Source organism: Clarias gariepinus, chromosome 28 (genome assembly GCF_024256425.1).
Source record: "Clarias gariepinus isolate MV-2021 ecotype Netherlands chromosome 28, CGAR_prim_01v2, whole genome shotgun sequence".
Lineage (NCBI taxonomy): Eukaryota > Metazoa > Chordata > Actinopteri > Siluriformes > Clariidae > Clarias > Clarias gariepinus.
This window is the reverse complement of record NC_071127.1, coordinates 2,787,746-2,810,870: the sequence shown is the minus strand read 5'-3', so window position 1 is coordinate 2,810,870 and position 23,125 is coordinate 2,787,746. Positions and strand designations below refer to the sequence as shown.

Genomic DNA, 23,125 nt, shown 5'->3' with positions numbered 1-23,125 from the left:
CTCTGGTGAAGGATGGCGGGAGTGAACGGAGATCGGAAAGGAAAGAAAGACGACAACGGACTCGGATCGGCCATCGACTTCGTGCTGTCCAACGCCAAGCTGGTGCTGGGGGTCGGGGGAGCCGCCATGCTAGGCATCGCTACACTCGCTGTCAAGAGAGTAAGTGCGTGTTGGGTTACCTGTGTAACGTCTTTTTTTCTCACCTTTATACCATGCGAGGCAGCTGTAAACTTTCTCCTCTCTGAACTTCTCTCTGTGTGTTTGTGCTGTTTGTCTCAGATGTACGACCGAGCCCTTAGCGCTCCCTCCAGCCCTACGAAACCCAGCCATTCAGGAAAGAGGAGCTGGGAGGAGCCGAGCTGGCTGGGGTCATCGCCACGGACGTTGAACCACGAAATGAAGCACAACGTCAGTCGCTCGCTGCAGACGCTACCCACGTCCTCCAGCTCGTTTCAGACTGGTAAAATTATGCTTTATCTACCAGCTTTGAATTTCAGTATAAAACTTGTACACCTGAACTTGTGTGTGTGTGTGGGCATGAATTCAGATTTTCCCCGAAGGACAGCCGGGCGTCCCGGCAGCAGCAAGAGCAGGAGCAGTAGTAAAGCGGCGCTGCAGCGGGGGCGGATGCGTCTGTCCCTGCAGGAGCACCTGTGGGCATTTTATCACGAGCGTGCGAACATCTCACCCGACGAACAACAGGCAGCTCGACATGCCGCCCTCGACATCCGAGCAGAACTACAAGCTTTCATCCACACCAAAGTGCCAGACATGCCGCTCCGGGACATGTACCTTAGCGGCAGCCTCTACCACGACCTGCAGGTCAGCACACAACAATAACAACAACAATAATAATATACATCTGTCCTGATGGTGAATAAACCTAATTTCGGAAAATCCTCAACAAAACAGAGTTTACAGTCCAGTTCAGTGAAAAACAGCTCAGGGACAAAATGGCGCTCAGGATTCCCGCCGTCAATTTGAGGCGAGGGGACGCTGTGTGAGATTCATTTCCTTAGGCGCAGGTACAGTTTATGAAAAGGGGACAGATTTAGTCAAGCGGATTGGTACGCTGTACATTGTATATTATGTCCAAGGTGTATAAGACTCATTTTGTCGGACTTGTCGAGAACAAATCCGACTTTTGAATGTGCTGATGGAACTCTGTATTAATGATGATAATGATGATGTCTCTCGCTAGGTGGTGTCGGCAGACCACGCTCAGCTGATGGTTCCTCTGATCCTGGAGAAGAGTCTGTGGTCGTTCATTCCCGGTGAGGAGACCATCATGAACGTTCCGGGGTTCTGGCTCGTGCGTCGTGAGAATCTGGAGTACTTCCCCCGCGGCTCTAGCTACTGGGACCGCTGCCTAATCGGCGGCTACCTCTCGCCCAAGAGCGTGCTGGAGGTGTTTGAGAAGCTGGTGACCGGGTGTATGAACTGGCCGGCCATCGGCAGCGCGCTGGGCTACGTGGTCCTTCCGGCCGTCCCGTCACAAACGGAGGCACTCACGCTTTCTCTGGAGGTGCAATACGACTCCGAGCTCCGTCTCCACGTCGACTTTCTGCCTCTGCTCGTCTCGGAGGACGGCGTGTCTCTCGTCGCCAAACCACACCGCGAGCGAGAGAACCTCTGGAGGCAGAGTTTTTGGTCGGCGGAAACGACGAAGCTGCTGGCACTGGATCGAGACGATAACGGATGCCGCTGCGTTTGCCTGAAAATCGCCAAAGCCATTTGCAAACTGAACCCGTCGCTGGCGCCACTGAACGCCGGCCACCTCGCCAACGCCGTGCTCCTGCTGAGCGAGAGCGAGCACGACTGGAGCCGCGGGGCGCTGGCCGAGCGTTTCACACAGCTCATCCGTACTTTAGTGGGACACCTAGAGGCTGGGACGCTGCCCTGCATCTTCGACCACAAAGTCAACCTGCTGTGTGAGCTCACGCCGAGAGAGGTTGATGAACTCGGGTACACGCTGTACTGTTCGCTCTCAGACCCTGAGAGTCTGCTCAGGACTGTGTAACACACACACACATTACAGGGTAAAACTTGATATTGCTACCAAACTTGTTAATGCACCAATTAATTTAATTGTGTGTGTGTGTACACAAACATTTTACTGCGGAAAGAATCTGCTGCTATGCGTCATCAGTGTTGAACAGGGCACCTCACACAATCATCTGCCTGTGCTTTATGTTTCTACAGAACCATTTACATTCATAAAACAGTGTGTGTGTGTGTTTGTTAGCATGTTGAACAGTGTTGCTAATGTAAGTGTATGTGCTTTGATGAAAAATAAAAAAAAAATAATAAAATGGCACTGATGTCCTAAAACACAAGGCTCATTCTTCATAAAGCAGCCCAGGGCGGAGTCTCCGTCCCTGCCCTGAGATTGATTATTTTCCTTATTACAGTACCCCCATGTGGAGTAACGCAAAAGAAACACATTCGCAGGAGGTTGTGAGTTTGATTCCCTAGTGACGCTACAACCATAAGCCAGCTGCAGAGACACTGGTGGGAACTGGCTACCACTAAATTTAGGAAACTGTTTAAAGAAAATATACAAAAAATAAATCACAATGACAAATCTTTTTACATTTTATCTGTTCATAGTTAAATATTAGCAAATTAGTTTGCGGAAGGCCAAATTGTAAACTCCCCTGTCTTGAAAATGTCGGAAAACTTGATTTCAGTCTTACCTCTGACTGTTAGAAATCACCGACAATGGAGACTCCATACAACTTACACAAATTTATTTTCACTTTTACAAAACGTCCCTGTAAACGTGCTTTTACTATATGAACAATGGCGTATCAGAACCAAACAGGAGCTGCTGCTTCCAAACAATCATGGCGCAAAACACATCAGCGCTGTAATGTAACTGATGTATATTACACCTTTGTCATTTTATCACCTCATATAAAATCTGTTTTTCTGCAATGTTTAATTTAATCACTGTGACTTTTTCGGAAATGATGATCAAATTTGATGATGGCTTTAAAATCCCATGCTGCATAAATGTAGTACAGACTGAGAAGCTGTGATGGAGGATGGAAATATCTTATGGTTATGGAAGCATGGCTGTAATCTCTTCCACACGAGTCAGTTTAAACTGGAAATCTTGTGTTGAAGCTCAGATTTGTTATTATAATATTTTATTCTAAAATGAAACATTAGTGTGTTTTTAGAATTAAAGGCTGAAAATTAGACTGTATTCATTGAAAAGAATTAATAAATAAAAGTCCTTTACCGAAATAGTAGCATAATGATGTTACTACCTGCATTTAGACAGAGTGTGTATATTTTTGGTACTTTCCTGTGGTTTTTATTTTGTTGATTATTTGTTGAGGGCCATGTCACTCAGATGACCTTTAGCAAATGATAAATCACTGTAAAAATAAATAAAGTGTAAGAAAACTGTGTGTATGAGACTAAAGTACACCTGGACTGTTTGTCACCTGAGACTATATACAGATTTATTTAACTCAAGAAATGAATTATTTATGTATAATATGATTATGATGATGATACGAGTACACTGCACCCTGTTGTAATGTCTCTGGTGATGTATTAAAATAAGACTCATGGATAAATATCCGTCTGTGTTATTTGGAATAAGATGATTATTAGTCTTTGTTGGATCGTTTGACTCACACAGCGACTCTCGTATCAATATTAAAGGGCAGCTATGAATTCACTTGCTGCTGGTCTCTGAAAGCCACCAAACAAATTTCATTGCATCACTACAATGATAATAAATTCTCTTTATCTCTATAATAGGGGGACGGTAGTTTATTTTACTTAACATTAACAAGGCCATGTTTTGAGCTTTGTTTCTTTGCACTGTCTGTATAAGGAACAGGAAGTGTGAAGGACATAATGAAGGACACCACTGGCACCACTGGCAGAAGTCTTTTTGCAATCAATCAAATACTACAGAGAGGCAGAGGACGTACCATTAGATTCACCTGCCTTTTCATCTTAGGGTATAATCTCAAACAGTTGCAGGGTAGGAAAGTTCTGTTTTTATCAACCGAAAGCGTACAGACATTATTTGGCTTGTGTCAAGTTGTAGTTTGTTCCTGGTGGGCGTGGCCTGTTCGGTTTTATATGAATTCCATTGACTCACTCACTCATTGTCTATACCGCTTTATTCTGTATACAGAGTCCCGGGGGCCTGGAGCCTCTCCCAGGATGCTTAGCGCATGAGGCCGGGTACACACTAGACAGGGCAGACACACATACACAGACAAGCTGTAAGCAGGGATAAGATACGATAAAATAAGATAAATCTTTATAATTAATCCTAAGGTTGGGGGTAAATTAGGAAGTGAATTAACACACAGGTCAGCTATCTAAAGGTGGCCCGTGTTGTCCTCTCGTCCATTAAGTGTCCCAACAAGGCAATGACCCCAAACACAGATCAAAGGTGGCTGTATAATGAGAAAAAACGCACAGAAAATATTGCTTATGAAAAAAATTAACTCTGTAAAGAAGGAAATATTTGTCGTATATATAAAATAAAATGCTATATTAGAAAAGATTAGAAGTGCTGCGTGTTTATAATTCGTCAAACTAACTTTAAATAACAGTGTGTGTGTTTGTTGGTTAATGATGTGATGGCCATCCAAGCTTGATCTCCTCTTTATTACTGGGACACAAGAGCGTCGTCATGGTAACAGTGTGTGCATCACCGTGGCCTATTTTATACATTAAAAAAGTGCTTTAGTCAACAGGTTTTTCTGTGTGTGTGTGTGTGTGTGTGTGTGTGTGTGTGTGTGTGTGTGTGTGTGTGTGTGTGTATATGTGTGTGTGTGTGTGTGTGTGTGATCACTTCTTACGTGTCCATCCTAATCTGCCAGTACGCTATACAGGTGACGTTCAGGTAATGAAGATCTCCTTCAAAGTACTGCTGATCAACACCACCTAGAATCAGCTCCCCTGCAATCTCTGCTTCAGGGTCACTACAAACACACACGTACACACACACACACACACACACACACACACACTAGAACAGCATTCTGTCCAAAATAATCTTTCCCAGTAAACTTTCCCCAGCAGGGAAAAAGCAGCAGCGAGAGATGTCGTGCGTTAGGAAAAACATTTACACAGACACCCTGAGCTCACTTATGAAACTCTTCTGGGGATTATATTATGAAGAAATAAAATAAAATGACACAAATTCTCACACACACACACACACACACATGAATTGGCTTAGCAGATCCTGTATTTCTGCACATTACACATTGAGCAAAGGCATCGAAGCCTGAGATGAGCTCTAGCGCTACAGGGTGAAAAACACACTCGCTTCTTTTTCTTTTGTGTATTTCGCTGTGAAATAATTCTTTAGTGCTAAAGGAACAGGACCCTATAAATTATGGAGCCCTATATAAATTAGATGGTACTTGTGATACAATACAATTTAAAGTTCAGTAACAACAACAATGGTCGATTGCAGAGCATCTGTGTGTTTTTTCCCTTTATTTTCCCCCTTTCTGCCACTGGTTTAACAGAATATGTAAAAGAAGTGAAGCGCTAACATTTCTCTAAGACATCATGTTCTAATATATTTCTACATTTTGGTTTTAACATTATGGCTGAGCGGTGTATCTCTCTGTAGCTTTAGATCTGGTTTTGAATCCTGCGTTCTTCACTAATGAATATGAACTTTCTGACCCGGCAATGATTTCTTTAGCCTGTACCAACTCAGCACTGCAATCTAGTCAAAATTATCCAAAATTACTTAATATAAGATTACAACATACCAAATATAAGTTTATTAAGCATATTTCTAGACAAGTTTTACTAATTTTTTTTTTGTTCTATTAGCAGAATTTTTAATTTTGCAATTTTTTTTCTTGAAAGAAGCAGAAGTATCTGCCAGCAAAACAAGAAATTTACATAAAATAATAATAATAATAATAAACTTTGTCTAGAAACAACTTTTGATAGACAAAAAATATGACTGTGACTTCACTACCAACTCGACCACCATCAAGTCTGCTGACGACATCGTTGTGGTGGGCCTGATCTCTGACAACAATGAGACAGCCTAGCTGGAGGAAATTGAGAACCTGGTACCAAAGGAACAACCTCCTCCTTAACGTCAGCATGACAAAGGAGCTGATAGTGGACAGGAACTACCAGATGAAGAAGTTCCTAAGCACAGAGAGACTGAGGAGAAGCTTCTTCACGCAGGAATTTATTGTAAATTTGTAAATTAGCTAATTAGGCTTCTTAGTTAGCTGGTTAGTTTTCCGTTAAGTTATGTTGTAAATTTGTATTGCATGTTGCAAGTTATGTTGCATGACTTGACTTACTAAGTTTGATAAAGTCAGAAGAACACGCAAGTCATTAAAAATCTATAGGAGGAATGCCACCTAATAGTTCCTCTTACACCACATTGATTTAACAGCGAGTGTATGTAAACTTATTAAACAATGACATCATACAATTTTTCACTTCCATTTCAGCAGCTATGAATGAATGCTCGTTCCCTCACTACTCAGTTTGTCAAGTTACAAAGAAACTTGGAAACTTAAAGGTAGAGCTTTTCCTCTGACTCTTACAAAGCACTGACACTGGAGACTCCTTCCATAAATTTTAAATAAACATCTTATCTTACATGCCTCTATGAATGAGCTGCCATTATAACCATTATACATTATAACCTTGATGCATTAGATTGAGCGTATTAATGTAAATCTGCGCTTCTCACAGAACTGATATATAATTATATAATGATTATGTGATATTTTCCCCTTACATCACCTTTTGGTCCAGAAGCTGCAAATACAACAGCGGTCATAACAACATTTTCACCACACACCTTCTAACTCACCTCAAAAGTTACTTTATTTTTATAAAGAAGGAACTGTAGAATACGGTATGACTGAAGACAATCACCTCCAGACAGCTGAGATGCTGAGATGCGTCTTTTCCTCTAGGCTGTAGTCTGAGGTACTGGTGCTTGATGAACCCTGAGGCTGATGTATCCTGAGGGCACTTTGACATTTTTTACCAAACAAGTAAAATTAACGGCAAATTCTGTCTGTTTCTTTGTCCAAGTTCATATGAGTGCAATGCCTGCAATGCACTATGTGCTACTGCAGGGGTCTCCAAATCCAGTCCTGGAGGTCCAGTGACCAGCACAATTTGTAATTTACCAACACCTAAATACACCTGCTGAACCTAGTAATTAACAGATTGGTTAAATCAGCTGTGTTTTAGAAGAGGAGTCACCAATCTGTGTTGGACACTGTTCCTCCAGGACTGGATTTGGAGACCCCTGTGCTACTGGAATGTAGAAATGTACTTTTTAAAAATGCTTTCCCTACTTATTAAAGAAAATTATAAAGATCATAGCAGCCTACAGCATTTCATTCTTATCATAAGATTGCAAAAACATCTGTCAGTAGCACGTCCTGACAATGTATGAATTTTTATTATCATTTAGTTTTATTTAATTCAGTTAATAAATCTAGTACAAATTCAAACAACACAACGTATAAAATGACACAAAACCCTATCGACACACAGAGCTTTTCTAAATGCACATAATAAAATCCAAAGGCTTAATGTGTTAACATTTACTTTGCTTAAATTTAATGCAAATAAGAAACACCTACCTTTAATTTAAATTTTAAATTTGTACTGTAATTGTAGTACTGTGATTATTGAATTGAATTTGTTTCATTACAATACTTTTCTTGAATTCATTTACTATCATGTGCAGCTGTTGAGAGAATGCCTGATGCCTCAGTCAATGGTTATAGCGCCACTTAGTGACAAAAAGTCTGCAAATGCCCAATCCTTATGCTGTACCTGGGAGTAAAACTGTACTTCTGGTTGAGTAAGATCTATATAAGTTTTGTGTATTTGCATAAAGCTTTCACACAACTGCCGCTCATTTCACCATTTTGCTTTTTCCATTGTTTTTTTTTTTTTCTCTTTTGGCTGCTCCGTCAAAGGGTTCCCATAGCGTACCACCTGGTCTGCACACACACACTTGGCACAGGTTTAATGCCAGATGCCCTTCCTGATACAACTATCCCATTTTCTAACCAATCTTGAGACTGGCACAATTTACAATGGCTGGGTAGCCTGGGGCAATCTGGGAACATTAATTACCCATATCTGCCTGTCTTTGGACTGTGGGAGAAAACTGGAGCACCTAGAAGAAACCCATCAATGGCAGGGAGAACATGCAAACTCCATGCACACAGACCAGAGAGGGGAATCAAACCCACACCCTGGACGTGCAAGGCGACAGTGCTAACCACTACACCACCATACCGCCCTGTTTTAAGGGCCCAAGCACTAGTAGTGCGAAGGGTCTGCTTGCTCTTTTAAGGATTGTTAATAATCATTCTTGGGGGTCTTATCATGCTCAAAAACTCATCAATACACAAGTCAGAATCTGCATCCATTTGGAGGTCAGTGTGTCTATTGATAAACGGTGAGTGATATACAGTTGTGTTCAAAATAATATCAGTCCAACATCAGTAACCAGATCAATAATTGTTTATGTGAGAAATGATACTTCTTCATGGTAAATATTTTACTTGTAGTTGTAGTGGAGTAATAGAAAACCAACTTACCCAACAGTCATGATTGGATGCACCTGATTCTGTGTAATTTAATCATTAATTGAAATGGGGCGAGTTCAAAATAATAGCAGCGTTCAATTAGAGAGGTAAATTATTTTGTGAAAAACAGGTGTTGAACAAGTTTCCCTTATTGAAGGATAAACGCAGAAAAGGTTGTACACTGTAAAGACAGTGAAGCATGGAGGCACAAGCATCATGATATGGGGAAGCTTCTCGTACTATGGTGTTGGGCCTCTTTATCACATTTCAGGAATCATGGATCAAGCAGAATAGAGTCCAGCAGAATACTTAAAGAGGTCACGTTGCCTTATGCTGAAGAGGAAATGCCCTTGAAATGGGTGTTTCAACAAGACAACGACCCGAACACACCAGTAAGCGAGCAGCATCTTGGTTCCAGCCCAACAAGATTGACTTTATGGAGTGGCCAGCCCAATCCCCAGACCTTAATGCAATAGAAAACTTGTGGGCTGACATTAAAAATGCTGTTTCTGAGACAAAACCAAGGATGCAGAGGAATTGTGGTGTGTGGTACAAATGTGCATAAATTAATGTACTGTTTCAGGAGTCTTCTTTTCTTCTCAGAGACACAACAGTGATAAACAAGGCAAAAATTATAATATTAATATGTTTCTCCTGCATGCATCTACACTGAGGTTAACAAAAATATAAAAACAGCACAAATAATATTCCTTCTTCTTCTATAATTATTATTATAATATCCATGATATACATTTTTGAGAACTGGGAAAAACGTTTTTAATAAAAAAAAGAAAAAAAATGTATAAAAACATAATATACATTGTAGAACAGTGAGGTGTGGGCTATCAAACCCTGTTTAGAAACAACCTCCCAGGTCTACCATTTTTGTACGTCAACCATTTAAATTATATTTATTTTCTTGGAAACATGGTTTTATCTAACAACCAAGTGTTTTTTTTTTTTTTGTAACTATTACAGAATTATTTAAAAATTAAATACAGCACCGTTTAACAGTATTTAATTAGGATAAAAACTGGCTTCCTCTAAATTTTTGTGAAAAATCCATCCTTGCTTCTATTTTTTACCTAAAAACAGTAAAGTAGTAATCCTATTTTGATTATTTTAATCTCCCTCAAAGTTAGGAAATTTAATATTTTCTTAGAAATACACTACTGTGGGAAAAGAAATACCAGAAATGTCTGTAGATCAGACAGGTTTTTCTCTGGGCATGTCACATTTGATTATCAGCTTTTATATCAGGCTGTGGGCGTCACAGGCGGTTAACAGCTTTTATGTCATCCTATGGGCGTGTCACAGGCGTACCTCATCAAAGGTAACAGCAGGCAGTCTCGTCTGTGATAAAAACCAGGTACGTCGAGCTCAGGTCTACAGAGACCCCAAATTTCAGACTGCAGAGCATCTATTACAGCAATGGCGCATACTGTACGACAGCAAATACACTCTGCACGGGGGCGGGACCACAAGTAGACCTTATGTGTGGGGGCGGCGTCACAGGTAAATTCTAGTAAGTTATAAGAGATGAGATCTTTAAAAGATATCAAAGGTTTTACAGATACAGAACTATTATATTTTATTGTAACCATTTATGCATCATTAACACTTTGGAATCAATTTTTACATCTTCAAAATATTTTTAATGTCAACAAGTATCAAACGCTTTTCAAATAGAGCTTTTATGTTTTTAAAACCATTGAATTGTGGTTTAGGTGCAATAGTGGCTTAGTGGTTAGCACTGTCGCCCGAACCATACAATAAATTAATATTAACAGGAACTTATCAAAACCTAATGTTTTGCTGAAGAAAATGTAAAAAGTATTTTAAGTAGTGAAATAAAACCTACTTTGGATGTACAGGTGATTTATTTTATAATTCAATTCAAAAAGTGAAATTAATGAATTATATAGATTTATTACACACAGACTGATATATGTCATGTGTTTATTTATTTTCAATTTGATGATTATGGCTTATAGTTACTGAAAATCCAAAATTCAGTATCTCAGAAAATTAGAATACAGTGGAACCTTGGACTGTCACCCGGTTTTCAAACGTTCCACAAGACAAGCAAAAATGTTAAATACATTGTTAAAAGAGCGAGTCTTGATATACGAGTACAAAATATCATTGAGTATCATGTGACATGTACAGTATGCGCTACTTGTTTTGACGCCAAGAGTTATGTGATCACAACTGATGATTCTTCTCTAAAGCATCTTTTATTTTGTGTTTGTATATGTGTGTGTGTGCTCATGCTGGGTGTGAGTGTGTTTTTTTTGCAACTATCACAGAATTATTTAAAAATTAAATACAGCACCATTTAATAGTATTTAATTAGGATAAAAACTTTCTTCGTCTAAATTATTGTGTATGTGCTCGAGCAGAGGTGTGCGTGTGTGTGTTTTTGTGCTCGAGCAGAGGGGTGTGTGTGTGTCCTACATTTCTTATGGGGAAATTCACTTTGATATACAAGTGTTTTAATATACAAGCACGCTTTCGGGAATGAATACTGCTCACAATCCAACATTTAACTGTACGCATTTACAAAAAAATAATAATTAAACGTTGACAACCGCTGTTTATGGGCTAACTGTAGGATTTTATTAATTACATTTTTTTTATTAATAACAATCTCTCTTTAGAGGAAATATAAATTATGCCAATGGCCAAATAAACCATGAGTTAATGTAAACAATATAACTTATAATGTATAACTAAAGTGTTGATAAGGCAATAATATATATTTTTTTTAAATAACGTTTACCACACAATAAGCTTGTACAGGAATGTACAGGAAACAGAAATGAGTAGTTACCTTTGAGTCTTTGTCACGTGACTCTCATAGACACTATGTCCTTAGCTGCATTGTAATATTTTTATTACTGGAACTATAGCCAAAATTTGTGTATGTAGACGTGTTCTAGGTCTGTTTATTGAAAATGTAACATTTTATTTTATTTTTGAGTAAAAGAACGAAATGAACTAAATGACTCAAACTATCTATTAATTTTGATGAACGAGATTTAAAGAACCAAGTTACTAAAATGATTCATTTCCCACCTCTACTGCAGACCAGCCAGATGTTTTAGTATAAAGTGCGGAAAAACATTCAGAAACATTGCTGGAGGTAAAGATAAGGTCCCACTTCTGTGCTTGGGTTGTGAAATTTTGCCCCAATTACTTACATTGTACTCGGATTCTGAGTGACAGTCTTGGTTGGTGTGCATAGCAGAAAAAATTATAACATCCAAGACCTATGGTAATGTACATGTATTCACCTCAAGAGAGACTTGAAAAATACCGAACTACCCCTATGACCACACAGGACAGGTTTTGAGATTTTAAATCAACACTGTAGGAATCCAACAGACAGATTATCTCTAATAACAATTTAGACAAACTGGGACAAACGCTGGCCTTCATTATGATAAACACAAATTTCTTTATTTGAGTTTCATAGCTGAAAGCCAGTTCAGTGCAAATCCAATCCTCAGTGCAATAACAAGCAAAAACAACAACAGCAACAACAAAAAAACTTAAAAATCCAATTTAAACACTGGTCCGGATCATAAAATTAGGAGTGTCACTCTGAAAAAGATGAAATCCTACAAACTTCAGGAACTCAAATATACAAAGATTCAACATAAACTTCAAATCTATTCAGCTATGTTTTCGGGGTTTTATGTAACTTCTTGTTACATATAAAAGTCAATTTTAAACACTTTGAAAAAACATTACAAAAACAATAACACAATCACAATCTTCTTTTTAAAGCAAAATTCTGAATAATCTGACTTTCAACAGTTGACGATGTTCTCAGATTATATTCTTATTATTCACTCACTCTTCTTGTGTTGGTAGACACATTATAATTACCGATATCAAGCTGATTAAACTCTTTCAGGAGGTTACAGTGTGTGCAAGATCTCTGTACTGCTGCTTAACACCTGCTTCAGGAAAGTAACTTAAAACACGTCAAATAGAAAAATGACGATAATGCAATTTTTTTTTTTTTAAATAAAAGCTCTTGATCTTAAATTTAAATCATATTAAACTCTATTTGTTTGAAACACTTTTAATGATGTCATATCGTATTCTTTTCTGACAATAACGCAATTTGTATTTTTGGCAAATTTTTGTAAACATTCAGACCAAAATATAAAAGAATGAACCATGAATCTAAGCTCATAAATAATAAGAACAGCTTTTGTAACCAGAGATGATTAAAGCGAGGAAAAAAAAGACAAAAATGCCAAAAAGGATCTGATGAGTGTATGTGAGGAAAAGAGAATAATATTGTGAAATCAAATGTCATTCATCTTATACTGTTTTATTAAGTCCATGTATTTAAATTCTGTTTTTTTTGTTATATGTTTAACGTGAAAGCTAATATGTGTGTGTGGAAATCTCACAGAGTTAAGAGCCTAGCTCAAGGGCTCTGGGCAGCGCCTTTGAGGTAACAATTTTTTTATGATACTTGTAGGAACTGCAATTACTTTTATCAGCCTTTTTTTTCTTTTCTTTTTTGTAATTTGACAGATTTAAACACTGTAAGGAAACAGTGTTTACAGACTTGATTGGTATAGCGTTTCTGTGAATTATTAAGAAAGAAATGTCAGGAATCAAACACTGGAATCACTTGGCCAGAGCGAATCCAACTCGGTCGTTGTCTCGGTCAAAGACGGTATAGAAACGGCCAATAAAAATATCTCCAAGGATCCACAGAGGGCCAGCAGGGGGAGGTATGTCCATTGCCATGAAGCCAGACAAACAAATAGTCACACCGAACTTAGTCGACTGAACGGAGAGAGAAGAAAACAGAGAGAGAGAATTAACAAGGCCATGTTTTGAACTTTGTATCTTTGTATCATTGCACCATTACCTGTCAGCGTGAGATCTCTACTGTGATTGTGAAACAGGAACCAGAGCTCCTCAATTACACACACGCACACACACAAACATAGTACCAGTAGAAATCTTAGCACACCTTGAAGATGTAGTCCTCTCCAGTCAGGTTGAAGGTTTTCCCTCCCATAGTAAAGGACACCACCGGCAGTGAAGGAGTCTTTTTGCAGTCAATCCAGTACTACAGAGACAGGGGACATACCGTTAGGCTTTCCTGCCTCTTCGTCTTAGTGTATAATCTCAAACTGTTACAGAGTACAAAAGCTTTGGTTATACTTTAATCTGTCCATCAACAGATATTTTTTTAATTTATTTAAGAAGAGGGTTTAACCTAAATATTGAAGAAACAAATAGGTTTTTAGTCGTCGTTTGAAAATTGCCAGAGACTTAGCTGTATAGACATCTAGAGGAAGGTTATTCCACCACCTAGGTGCCAGAACAGAAAATAGTCTAGACGCATGTCTTCCTCGATCTCTAAGAGATGGTAGAACGAGATGAGCAGTGCTGCAGGATCAGAAGGAACGTGGTGCGGTGCGGAGTGTGATTTGAGCTGAGAGGTAAGTGGGTGCTGGGATGTTTTTAGCTTTATAGGCGATCTTCAGGGTTTTGAATTTGATGCGGGCAGCTACTGTACATGAAGCTAGTGCAGGGAGCGAAGAAGTAGGGTGGCGTGCGAGAACTTGTAAGAAGGTTGAAAACGAGACGTCCAGCTGCATTCTGGATAAGCTGCAGAGGATAAATGGTGGACAGCGGCATGTCTGAAGAATAGCCAAATTCCTCTGATTTAAAGAAGAAATCAACAAGTGCAAGTAAGGTTAGCAATGTGTGGGGGGAAAATGACAGTTGATTGTACAGAAAGTGCGGGCAGTGACTGAAGGAGTGATCTGATTGTTGTCCAGAAAGATCACAAGGTCTTGACTGGGAATGAATCACCTGGGATGAACAGCAGTTCAGTTTTACTGAGATTGTGTTTTAGCTGATGATCCAGCATGAGATGTCTGCCAGACATGCTGAAATCTGGGTGGAAACCTGAGTGTTTGAGGGAGGTGAAAATGAGTGGCGTGTCATCTGCTTAACAATGGTATAAAAAGCTGTGCGAGAATATGACATTACCAAGAGACTGAGTATTGAGGGAGAACAGGAAAGGGCCAAGTACTGAGCATTGTGGGACACCAGTAGAAAGTCTGCATACAGACTCTGATAGGTGTATCCCATCAATGTCACCTCATACGACCTATCTGCTAGGTAGGAAGCAAACCATTGCCTGCCATGCCGTGCCACAGATTGCAAGGCTTGTAAGAATGGACAAGAGAATCTTGTGGTTCACTGAGTCAAATGCAGCTGAGAGGCCTAAGAGGATGAGGACAGATAACAATTTAGCTTATCTAGCTGCAGCGGCTTCTAAATCTTTACTTTTCTAAATTATTTCTCTATCGGCATTTAATAAGAGTTGTAAAGTAAATAAAACCATGTTTATGCTACTTGCAGGGAGGGAAATGAAGCTGTAAGCAGGAAACTGAAGAAATGTCAGAGTAGGATCGGTTTGAGGAATCATTTAAAGAATCTATTCTTTAGGATTTGTGATTATACTTAATTTGCACGCAATTAAGAAAAACTCGTTTCATATGAATTGGGAGTGTTCAATAAAATGTGTGTGTGTGTGTGTGTGTGTGTGTGTGTGTGTGTGTGTGTGTGTGTGTCTCACTTACTTCCCCCATGATCAGAGGGATGGCTCCAATGGCTTTGTTCAGAGCTCGAATCTCCTGCACTGGCCCTGTGATCATGGACGTTCCCGTGTCAACAATTGCCTGGCAACCATCCTTACACAGTGTCAGTGTGCCTCCCACCTTCACTCTGCATCAACACATACACACGCACACACCCATACACACGCACATCATGAGCCAACATCATCTGTTTATAAGAACACCAGACTGAGGTGCACTAATACACACACCAAGCACATGCTAAACAAGGGTCTCTAATATTTAACACCCCTATCTGTACACTACACACTTATTATTAGAAGATATGCATTTCTGCTTTCTGATATGAACGTGTATCTTGCAGCATGGCTTTTTAAACTCACCGCTTAAATTCATATAAAGCAGCGGTGCTCAGCTACAGTCCTGGAGGACCAGTGCATGCATGCATCCATCCATCTATCTATCCATCTATCTGTCCGTCCATCTATTTTTCTATCTTTAAAGTTTATGATAACACTTGATATCAAGGTCATACTTTTGAATAGGAAGTGAACTACACAAATAATCTTGCAGACATGTCGTTCTGTTGTCCATTTAGTGTCTTAACAGGGCAATGACCCCAAACACACATCAAAGCTGACTGTGTAATGGAAAAAAACAAAGAAAATATTGCTTACAAAAAAAAGAACTCTGACAAGGAGGAAACGGTTGGCGTGTATAAAATAAAATGTTCGGCTGTTTTGTAAGGATTGGAAGCGCTGCGTGTCGACCTCCTGACCAGTACAGATGCAGCTCACGGGTTAAAGAGAAAAACAAACACGCGGGACATGATCAGCACATCACAGGACATGGAATGAACTGAAAACTGTAACTTTAAATAACAGTGTGTGTGTGTTTGGGATGTTCAGTGGTATATGATGTGATTTCCATCCAAGTGTGATCTCCTCTGTATTACTAGGACACAAGAGCGTCGTCATGGTTACAGTGTGTGCATCACCGTGGCCTATTTTATACAAAAGAAAGTGCTTTAGCCAGCAGGTTTTTTTGGAAGAAAAATGTAAAAGCAACTCTGTGTGTGTGTGTGTGTGTGTGTGTGTGTTTGTGTGAGATCACTTCTTACGCGTCCATCTCGATCTGCCAGTATGCTTTACGGGTGACGTTCAGGTAAAAAAGATCTCCATCAAAATACTGCTGATCAAAACCACCCAGCATCAGCTCTCCACCAATCTCTGCTTTAGGGTCCCTGCACACACACACACACACACACACACACACACACACACACACACAAACACAGTCACATGTGTGTGTCACAATCATATGCTTAAGACACAGAATAAGGTCCAAGGTGAACTTTTCAGGCAAACTTTCCCCAACAAGGAAAAAGCAGAAGTGAGAGATTAAACATTTACACAGACACCCTGAGTTCAGTTATGAAACTCTTCTGGGGATTATATAAAATGTCAAGGGCTGAAGACCAACAAAAGTAAAAAAAATTCTTACTTGCTGCTTTATTTTGCATTAAAGAAGTATTAATTGCAAAATAATTAAGAAAGCAAAAGATCTGGAAATCAGACTGCAGTGCTGTAAGCAAACTGTGTGACATTTAGACCATATGAAGATAGAGTGATAGGTCTTAGAACTGAAAGACCTGCTAGTTGTGGAACGGATAAACTAGGCTAACTTTAAGCTTTTGGAGCCACGACCCTATCAAAAATGTGTGGGTGGTGCTAAAAAGTCGGGTCTGTGCCAGAAAACCAGCAAATTTAATTTAACACTACCAATTCTCCTGAGAGGATTTTTTGTTTTGTTTTTTATATTTCGGTCCTTCCGGCACATCGGCTAATGGATACTCCTCACCCTGAAGATATATGTGTTGTTTCTGTGGCAATTACTTATGGGGTTGGCCTGGCAGCTCGACACTAGATTGTCATTTACACAATACGGGCAAATAGGGAACGCCAATTAGCCTAATCTGCATGTCCTTGGACTCTGGAAGGAAACCGAAGTACCCGGGGGAAACCCACCAAGCACGGGGAGAACATGCAAACTCCAAGAACACAGACCCTGAGGCGGAAATCAAACCCTTGACCCTGGAGGTGCAAGGCAACAGCGCTAAACACCTTCGACCAAGAGGAGCACTCAGCTATCCAACCAGAACTCCTGATAGCTAGCCAAGCTTGCTGATGGCAACAAAAAGCTTCTGCTGAAGGGGAAACTCGCCAAGTGACATTTAACCAAACAATAATTTTGATTCCAAAAAAGCTAAAATAAATTAAAATGTCTGCACCAAACTCTTATGGTTTTCTTCTATTACAATCATTCTACTATGCAATATTTAGATCAGCTGAAGACAGAGTGAAGATCTCAGAACTATAGACCTGCTTTATTATTATTATTATTATTTAAACACCCCGACATTAGCATCAGTAACTTTCAGACATTCATACAGAATGAAGTAACCTCCACACCAGAGCTTAGCACCTGGATATGGCACCGAGCAAATCCTGATACGCACAGGTTTAAATCTCTGAGCTCTGGTGTGGAGGTTACGCCATGTAGCAGATTTGCCTTACTAAATAAAATCTTCATTGAAGAACTGCATTTTGTATTTACTCGGTTATCTTTGTGTTTAATATTAACATTTGTTTGATAATCTGAATCATTTAAGTGCGACAAATATGTAAATAAAAAATGTATGTACCTTTTCACTGCAATATATAAATGATATGGTGTTTTTGATACAATACAGCTAAAAGTTCAGTAACAACAACGTCTAGTTACAGAGTACATGCGTTTTTTGCTTTTATTTTCCCTGTTCGGGCACTGGTTTGACTAAACATACACAGTGGCAAGAAAAACTAAGTGCACCCTTTGGAATTTCTTGTTCTTTTGTGTGTAATTTGTCATAAAATGTGATCTGTACTGACTAAGCATCTCAGAATCACTCGTAGGAATCACGCTCAAAGTTAATTTAGGATGGAAAATATTGTGTGTATAAATCTGCGCATAATCTGTGGTGCTGTAAGGGCAGAGTTTAATTTACTATTTCTGACACTGTTGGCTGTGTCACTGTTTTAAAGCTGCATCTCAGTATCGTACAGTATTAGTCACCAGAGAGAGAGAGAGAGAGAGAGAGAGAGCACACAGAATGTTTGTTAATGTTACATACCAAGTGTGATTTAAAAAACAAATAATTTTAGAAATTTTAAATTTTCGTCCAAATGTGTCTTTTATGAGCTCCGTGTCACACAGCATTCCTAAATCGTCTCTCCTCTGCACGCGTCTCTGCCTGAACGCCATTTCCTCACTACTTCTAACCAGTTACAACACTTCTGGACCTCTGCTACATTTTGGTGGAAATAGAAGTGATTTCTTATTGTAAGAATGTTGATAAACTGCTCATACTTTCTTGCCACTGTAAAAGAAAACAAGACAACCACATACACAGCAAAGTGCTAACATTTCTTTAAATCATTTTTTTTTTATTTTATGGTTGTAACATTACGGCTGATTGGTGTATCTCCCTGTGGCTTTAGATGTGTTTTTTGGTTCCTGCATTTTTTTCACCAATGAAAATAAACTTCCTGACTGCCAGACTCCCTTAACCAGAGTGACTTACTTTTTCTCATTTTTCACATGTGAGCAATTGAGGGTTAAGGGCCTTGTTTAAGGGCCCAACAGTGGCAACTTGATGGTTATGGGGTTTAAACCTGTGACCTTCCGATCAGTAGTCTAATGTGTTAACCACTGAGCTACCCCTAATCCCGCATTTTGTCATGTTTGTGCATCGTGATATATCCACTTTTTACATTTTTGCCCATTCCTCATCATCTCCATTCATTTTTTTGTAACGTATCGAGACCTAGACAACTAAAAGGTGGCATGAACTCAGACCTGTTGATGTAGAAGGAAAAGATGTTCTGCGGCAGGAGTTTGGCAGCCATGATAGAGTCGAACACAGGGAGGACTCCTCCCACTGACAGGATGGGATACCCCATGCCAAGCACGCCGTCGAACCGGGCCATGGCAAACACCACGCCTGGCTGCGTCACCGCTTCACCAAACATCTGGTCCGTTATATTCAGACCCGCCAGCTGCACACGCACACACACATGTATAAGCTTTAATAGTTCATAAACATGTTAAACACATTCCATCAGAAGGCCAGACACTCACAGTGACAGTGTCCTGACTGAAGTAACCTTTCAGACTTCCTCTGCCGTATTGGATGGCGAACTTAGTACCGTTCTTTACGTAGGTACTCGACTTCCCAGAGTCATAACGGTGGTGGAGCCCTAAGAGAGAGAAAGAGAGAGAGAGTTTATTCCTGTGCTGATTGACAATAACTCAGTGAAAGCACCCTCTGTTCCCTGTAGAGATCAGCTCTGTTTACTTACAGCAGGCCAGGTCGAAGAAGGAGCAGTGGATGGAGGGAACCCAGAGGTTGGAGGATCCAGTGTCAAATAGGACGGTAAAGTTCTGCGGTGGAGTCCCGATGCTGATCACTCCAAAATACTGAGCCTGATAAAGTCAGAAGAAGATGCAAGTCATTATATATCTATAAGAGGCATTCCCCCTAGTGGTCCATCTTCCACCGCACCAACTTAACAACGATTGTTGCAGAGAAATATGGAAACTTAACAGTACAGCTTTTCCTCTGACTCTTACAAAGCACTGACACTCGGGACTCCATCCATAAATTTTACATAAACATCTTATTTTGCATGTCTCTGAATGAATGAGCCGTAACCATGAGCCATATTAACCATGAGTTATAGTAACCATGAGCGTATTACAGAAAATTTCATCACAAATGTCGGTGCTATGGTGTAATATTAGATATCAGTGGGACACACATCTGAATCTGACTGTAAGAGTGATGTCCCGGTCAATTTTTAGGAAGATTTAATGGAACTGTGGTGGCCAGGGAACACTGTGAGATGCTGCTTTAAATAAATAAAATAAAAAAAATTAAACATTTGCTGCTTCTATTGCTGCTGCTTACGTCCATGAAGTTTGAGAGTTTCTCAACAGGAAACTGAGCGGCGTCCTCGCTCCACGCCTCAGCGCGAGGTTTCAGTCGGCCCTTGGCAAGCGCGTTGTCGACGAGTGTGCGCCGTACAGAGGTCATCCGCCGCAGGGGAATCCTGAAATACATTCCAGTGACATGATCACCATGAAATGACATCGTCATTTCTATAACGTCTGTCTTCTGCCTAGTACATCAAAATAGATAGTTTGTTCTTTTTTTGTTTTTCAATAGAAAATTCCCCTTTTAAATAAAAGGTGAAGTAAAATTACAAGAGGTGTTATTATCACACTTATCACACTTGTTGGCATATCTGATTCGAGGACGCTGCATCATTCTTGAGACTACCTCCTCAAACAGACTCAGGCATTGTATTCTCACTGATGAAAAAGAACCAGACTTTAGGGTCAAGTGTTCTTGGAAATGATCCTGGGGCCCTAATGTGAAAATGCCCTAAATGAGCTTTTCTTCTGCAGCAGAGCTCTTTCTGGTTTTTATTCCTGTGGCACTCACTAAGAGCAGGTGTCCTATAAACCTGTCCTACCCATCAGCCTCTTCTACTCACCCTTACCAGGTGTGCACACGCCAAAAATACATCATGTTTTGCTACTTTAGTGCCACACCCATAAATCAATCCTACTGCTCCCAGTAACATGTGGGTTTATGTTTATTATTGAAAGTTTAGTTGTTTTTATTTTATTGTTTATGTTTTAGTGTTTTATTGCACATTTGATTTTATTTGCATGACGAAAAAATAACCATTAATCCACCAAAGGACTGATGGAGATCATTAAATCAACATGCCAGAAAGTTCTAAGTCACCGGGACAGTGATTATGTTCTGTTAACGTTAAAAACGTGGGTCACAAACTGCTACTAGTATGTCAGAAAATGCTACCTCAAATAAAAATTGTTTGCTATATGTCTGGAAGAAAAGTCTGGTAGGTTAGGAAAACATGATGGGTTCTTCAACTGCACCTGAAGATACTGTGTGCCTGCGTCTTGATGTCTTAAAGTAATAATAGACATTTGTTCCTCTTTACTTGATTACATAGGTCTTATTTCACAGTTTTCATGTTTTCAATATACAATGCTATTCACCACTGGCTTTCACTTTCCCTAGTTGGAATACAGAGGGTGATGGAGTATTGTTCTCCTAATTCAATGGCCACTGAATTAAGAGGCATGTCCAGACCTTTGATTTTTAGCATGTTCAGGTATTTAAAAAAAACAGTTTTTTTCTGAAACAGGAAACAATTCTTTAGACCCTTTGACACCTGGACTTTGTGTTTATTCATCTCATTGCTACAGCTTGATGTGAAACCGCACAGTGTATCAGCTTGCACTCATAGAGTGACCTTCACCAAGTTCCTTTTATGGAAGCTCAGTGGTTAAGGGGTTGGACTACGGTTTAGAAGGTGCCAGATTCACACCTCACAAACACAAAGGTGTCTCTGTTGTTCCCTGACTCTAAACTGTATAATAAGATAAAATCTAAGTCGCTCCGGATAAGGACATAAAAGGTAATATATATAAAACTTTCCCCTGGAAGAGCTGTCTTTAAGAGGAAGAGTTGTGTATTATTGCAGGTTCCTCATTTCCTGGAAAAAACAACAAACTGTGGGCAGGAGACAACGAGAGAGACAGAGAGAGAGATTTGTTTTTAACCTATGAAAGCTACACTTTTCTGTCACAGGAAGAAAAGAGAACAGAAAGTGAAACTTTAAATTATTTTTAACAATGAGGAGAAGAAAGGGCTCGGTGCATGAGACCGCTCTGATCACCAGGGCCTCGTCTCAAACGGTCACTCACAAGTCATATTAAATCCGAAATGAAAAATACTGGAAAGACGACATGCAGCGTGTGTGAATGTGTGAATGAGATATTACACAAGCTCATGAGAGTAAACACTAATGTGTGTGTGTTATTATTGTACTGTTTCAGGAGTCTTCTTTCCTTCTCAGAGACACAACAGTGATACACAGTGCAAAGACTGAAAAGTTCACAGCCTGCTGAACATGTCATAAACTGCTACCAGGATGTCAGGAAATGCTACCTAATAAAACTTTTTTTTTTTTTTTTTTTTTGCAGTGATTCAAAAATTCAAAACATCTCAATTCCTACTTATACATCCTACTAGCAGGTCCTGTTTCTCCTGCATGTGCATCTACATAGAGTTTGAGTTTGTTAGGTTTTATGAAATACAAAACAAAAAACAACACAAATAGTGAAATTCCTTCCTATGTTGTTATTGTTAATAATATTATTACCTGATTACGGCGTCGCTGCTCATAATAAACAGCATTAATCCCACACTCAGCCCGAGATTCTTCATGTTTTCACCTCAAACCAGAAACAAAGTAACAAACTAACTGACAAGGTGTGAAAACTCCAGCGCGCGCTACTTCCGTTAACTGAGTTTCGGAAACATTCGGCCACTTTCGGCTGTTTCCGCCCGGCCTCGCGCTGATTGGAGAAAGAACACCGCCTCGTGTCTGATTCGCTGCTGACACGTCAATCAAATCAAACACACCACGTGGTTCGCAGGTCACACTGGATTAATTTCTATTGATATAAACTATATATAATAATGTTTATGTATCTTCATTATATATAATGTATACAGAGCCTTGTCTAAAATATTGACACTCCTTGGACACAAACGTCAATGTATTTCATTGGGACTTTATATGACACACAAGGTGTGGTGTGCATTAGTATTCACCCCCCCCCCCCTACCGCTCTCTCATTGTCTACACTGCTTTATCCTGTCTTCAGGGTCACGGGGTGACAGGGTGCCAATCCATCGCAGGACACACACTCACAATTTGGGAACGCCAATTAGTCTAATCTGTAAAATGTCTTTGTACTGTG

At 39.7% G+C, this 23,125-nt stretch overlaps 3 protein-coding genes across 3 annotated transcripts; 1 reads left to right on the top strand and 2 right to left on the bottom strand.

The window, feature by feature from the left end:
* The first annotated feature begins 12 nt into the window (after positions 1 to 12).
* Positions 13 to 3,578, top strand: mief1 (mitochondrial elongation factor 1). The gene is made up of 4 exons (XM_053490269.1): positions 13 to 159; positions 280 to 460; positions 548 to 822; positions 1,202 to 3,578. Exons 1-4 carry the CDS (start codon positions 13 to 15, stop codon positions 2,018 to 2,020), a joined length of 1,422 nt encoding a protein of 473 aa, XP_053346244.1. The 3' UTR covers positions 2,021 to 3,578.
* A 570-nt stretch (positions 3,579 to 4,148) lies between these two features.
* On the bottom strand, positions 4,149 to 8,624 carry LOC128516017 (cathepsin D-like). The gene is made up of 4 exons (XM_053490319.1): positions 8,604 to 8,624; positions 6,910 to 7,008; positions 4,839 to 4,961; positions 4,149 to 4,430 (listed from the first exon to the last, which is right to left on the bottom strand). The coding sequence occupies exons 1-4, from the start codon at positions 8,612 to 8,614 to the stop codon at positions 4,421 to 4,423; spliced, it is 243 nt and encodes an 80-aa protein (XP_053346294.1). The 5' UTR covers positions 8,615 to 8,624; the 3' UTR covers positions 4,149 to 4,420.
* A 3,403-nt stretch (positions 8,625 to 12,027) lies between these two features.
* Positions 12,028 to 22,670, bottom strand: LOC128515978 (cathepsin D-like). Its single transcript, XM_053490274.1, has 9 exons — positions 22,522 to 22,670; positions 20,229 to 20,370; positions 19,621 to 19,744; positions 19,400 to 19,518; positions 19,118 to 19,317; positions 16,341 to 16,463; positions 15,224 to 15,368; positions 13,597 to 13,695; positions 12,028 to 13,406 (listed from the first exon to the last, which is right to left on the bottom strand). Exons 1-9 carry the CDS (start codon positions 22,584 to 22,586, stop codon positions 13,245 to 13,247), a joined length of 1,179 nt encoding a protein of 392 aa, XP_053346249.1. The 5' UTR covers positions 22,587 to 22,670; the 3' UTR covers positions 12,028 to 13,244.
* Between the last annotated feature and the right edge of the window lie 455 nt (positions 22,671 to 23,125).

Excerpts from the sequence above, each read along its gene's own strand:
- mief1 (XM_053490269.1), top strand. The coding sequence starts at position 13 with ATGGCGGGAGTGAACGGAGATCGGAAAGGAAAGAAAGACGACAACGGA. Across the intron at positions 160-279 it reads CTACACTCGCTGTCAAGAGA|ATGTACGACCGAGCCCTTAG; the intron begins GTAAGTGCGTGT and ends TGTTTGTCTCAG. Across the intron at positions 823-1,201 it reads GCCTCTACCACGACCTGCAG|GTGGTGTCGGCAGACCACGC; the intron begins GTCAGCACACAA and ends GTCTCTCGCTAG.
- LOC128515978 (XM_053490274.1), bottom strand. The coding sequence starts at position 22,586 with ATGAAGAATCTCGGGCTGAGTGTGGGATTAATGCTGTTTATTATGAGC. Across the intron at positions 19,745-20,228 it reads AACTCTCAAACTTCATGGAC|GCTCAGTATTTTGGAGTGAT; the intron begins GTAAGCAGCAGC and ends TGACTTTATCAG. Across the intron at positions 19,519-19,620 it reads CTTCTTCGACCTGGCCTGCT|GGCTCCACCACCGTTATGAC; the intron begins GTAAGTAAACAG and ends TCTCTCTCTTAG.
- LOC128516017 (XM_053490319.1), bottom strand. Across the intron at positions 4,962-6,909 it reads AGCATCTCAGCTGTCTGGAG|TGACCCTGAAGCAGAGATTG; the intron begins GTGATTGTCTTC and ends GTGTGTTTGTAG.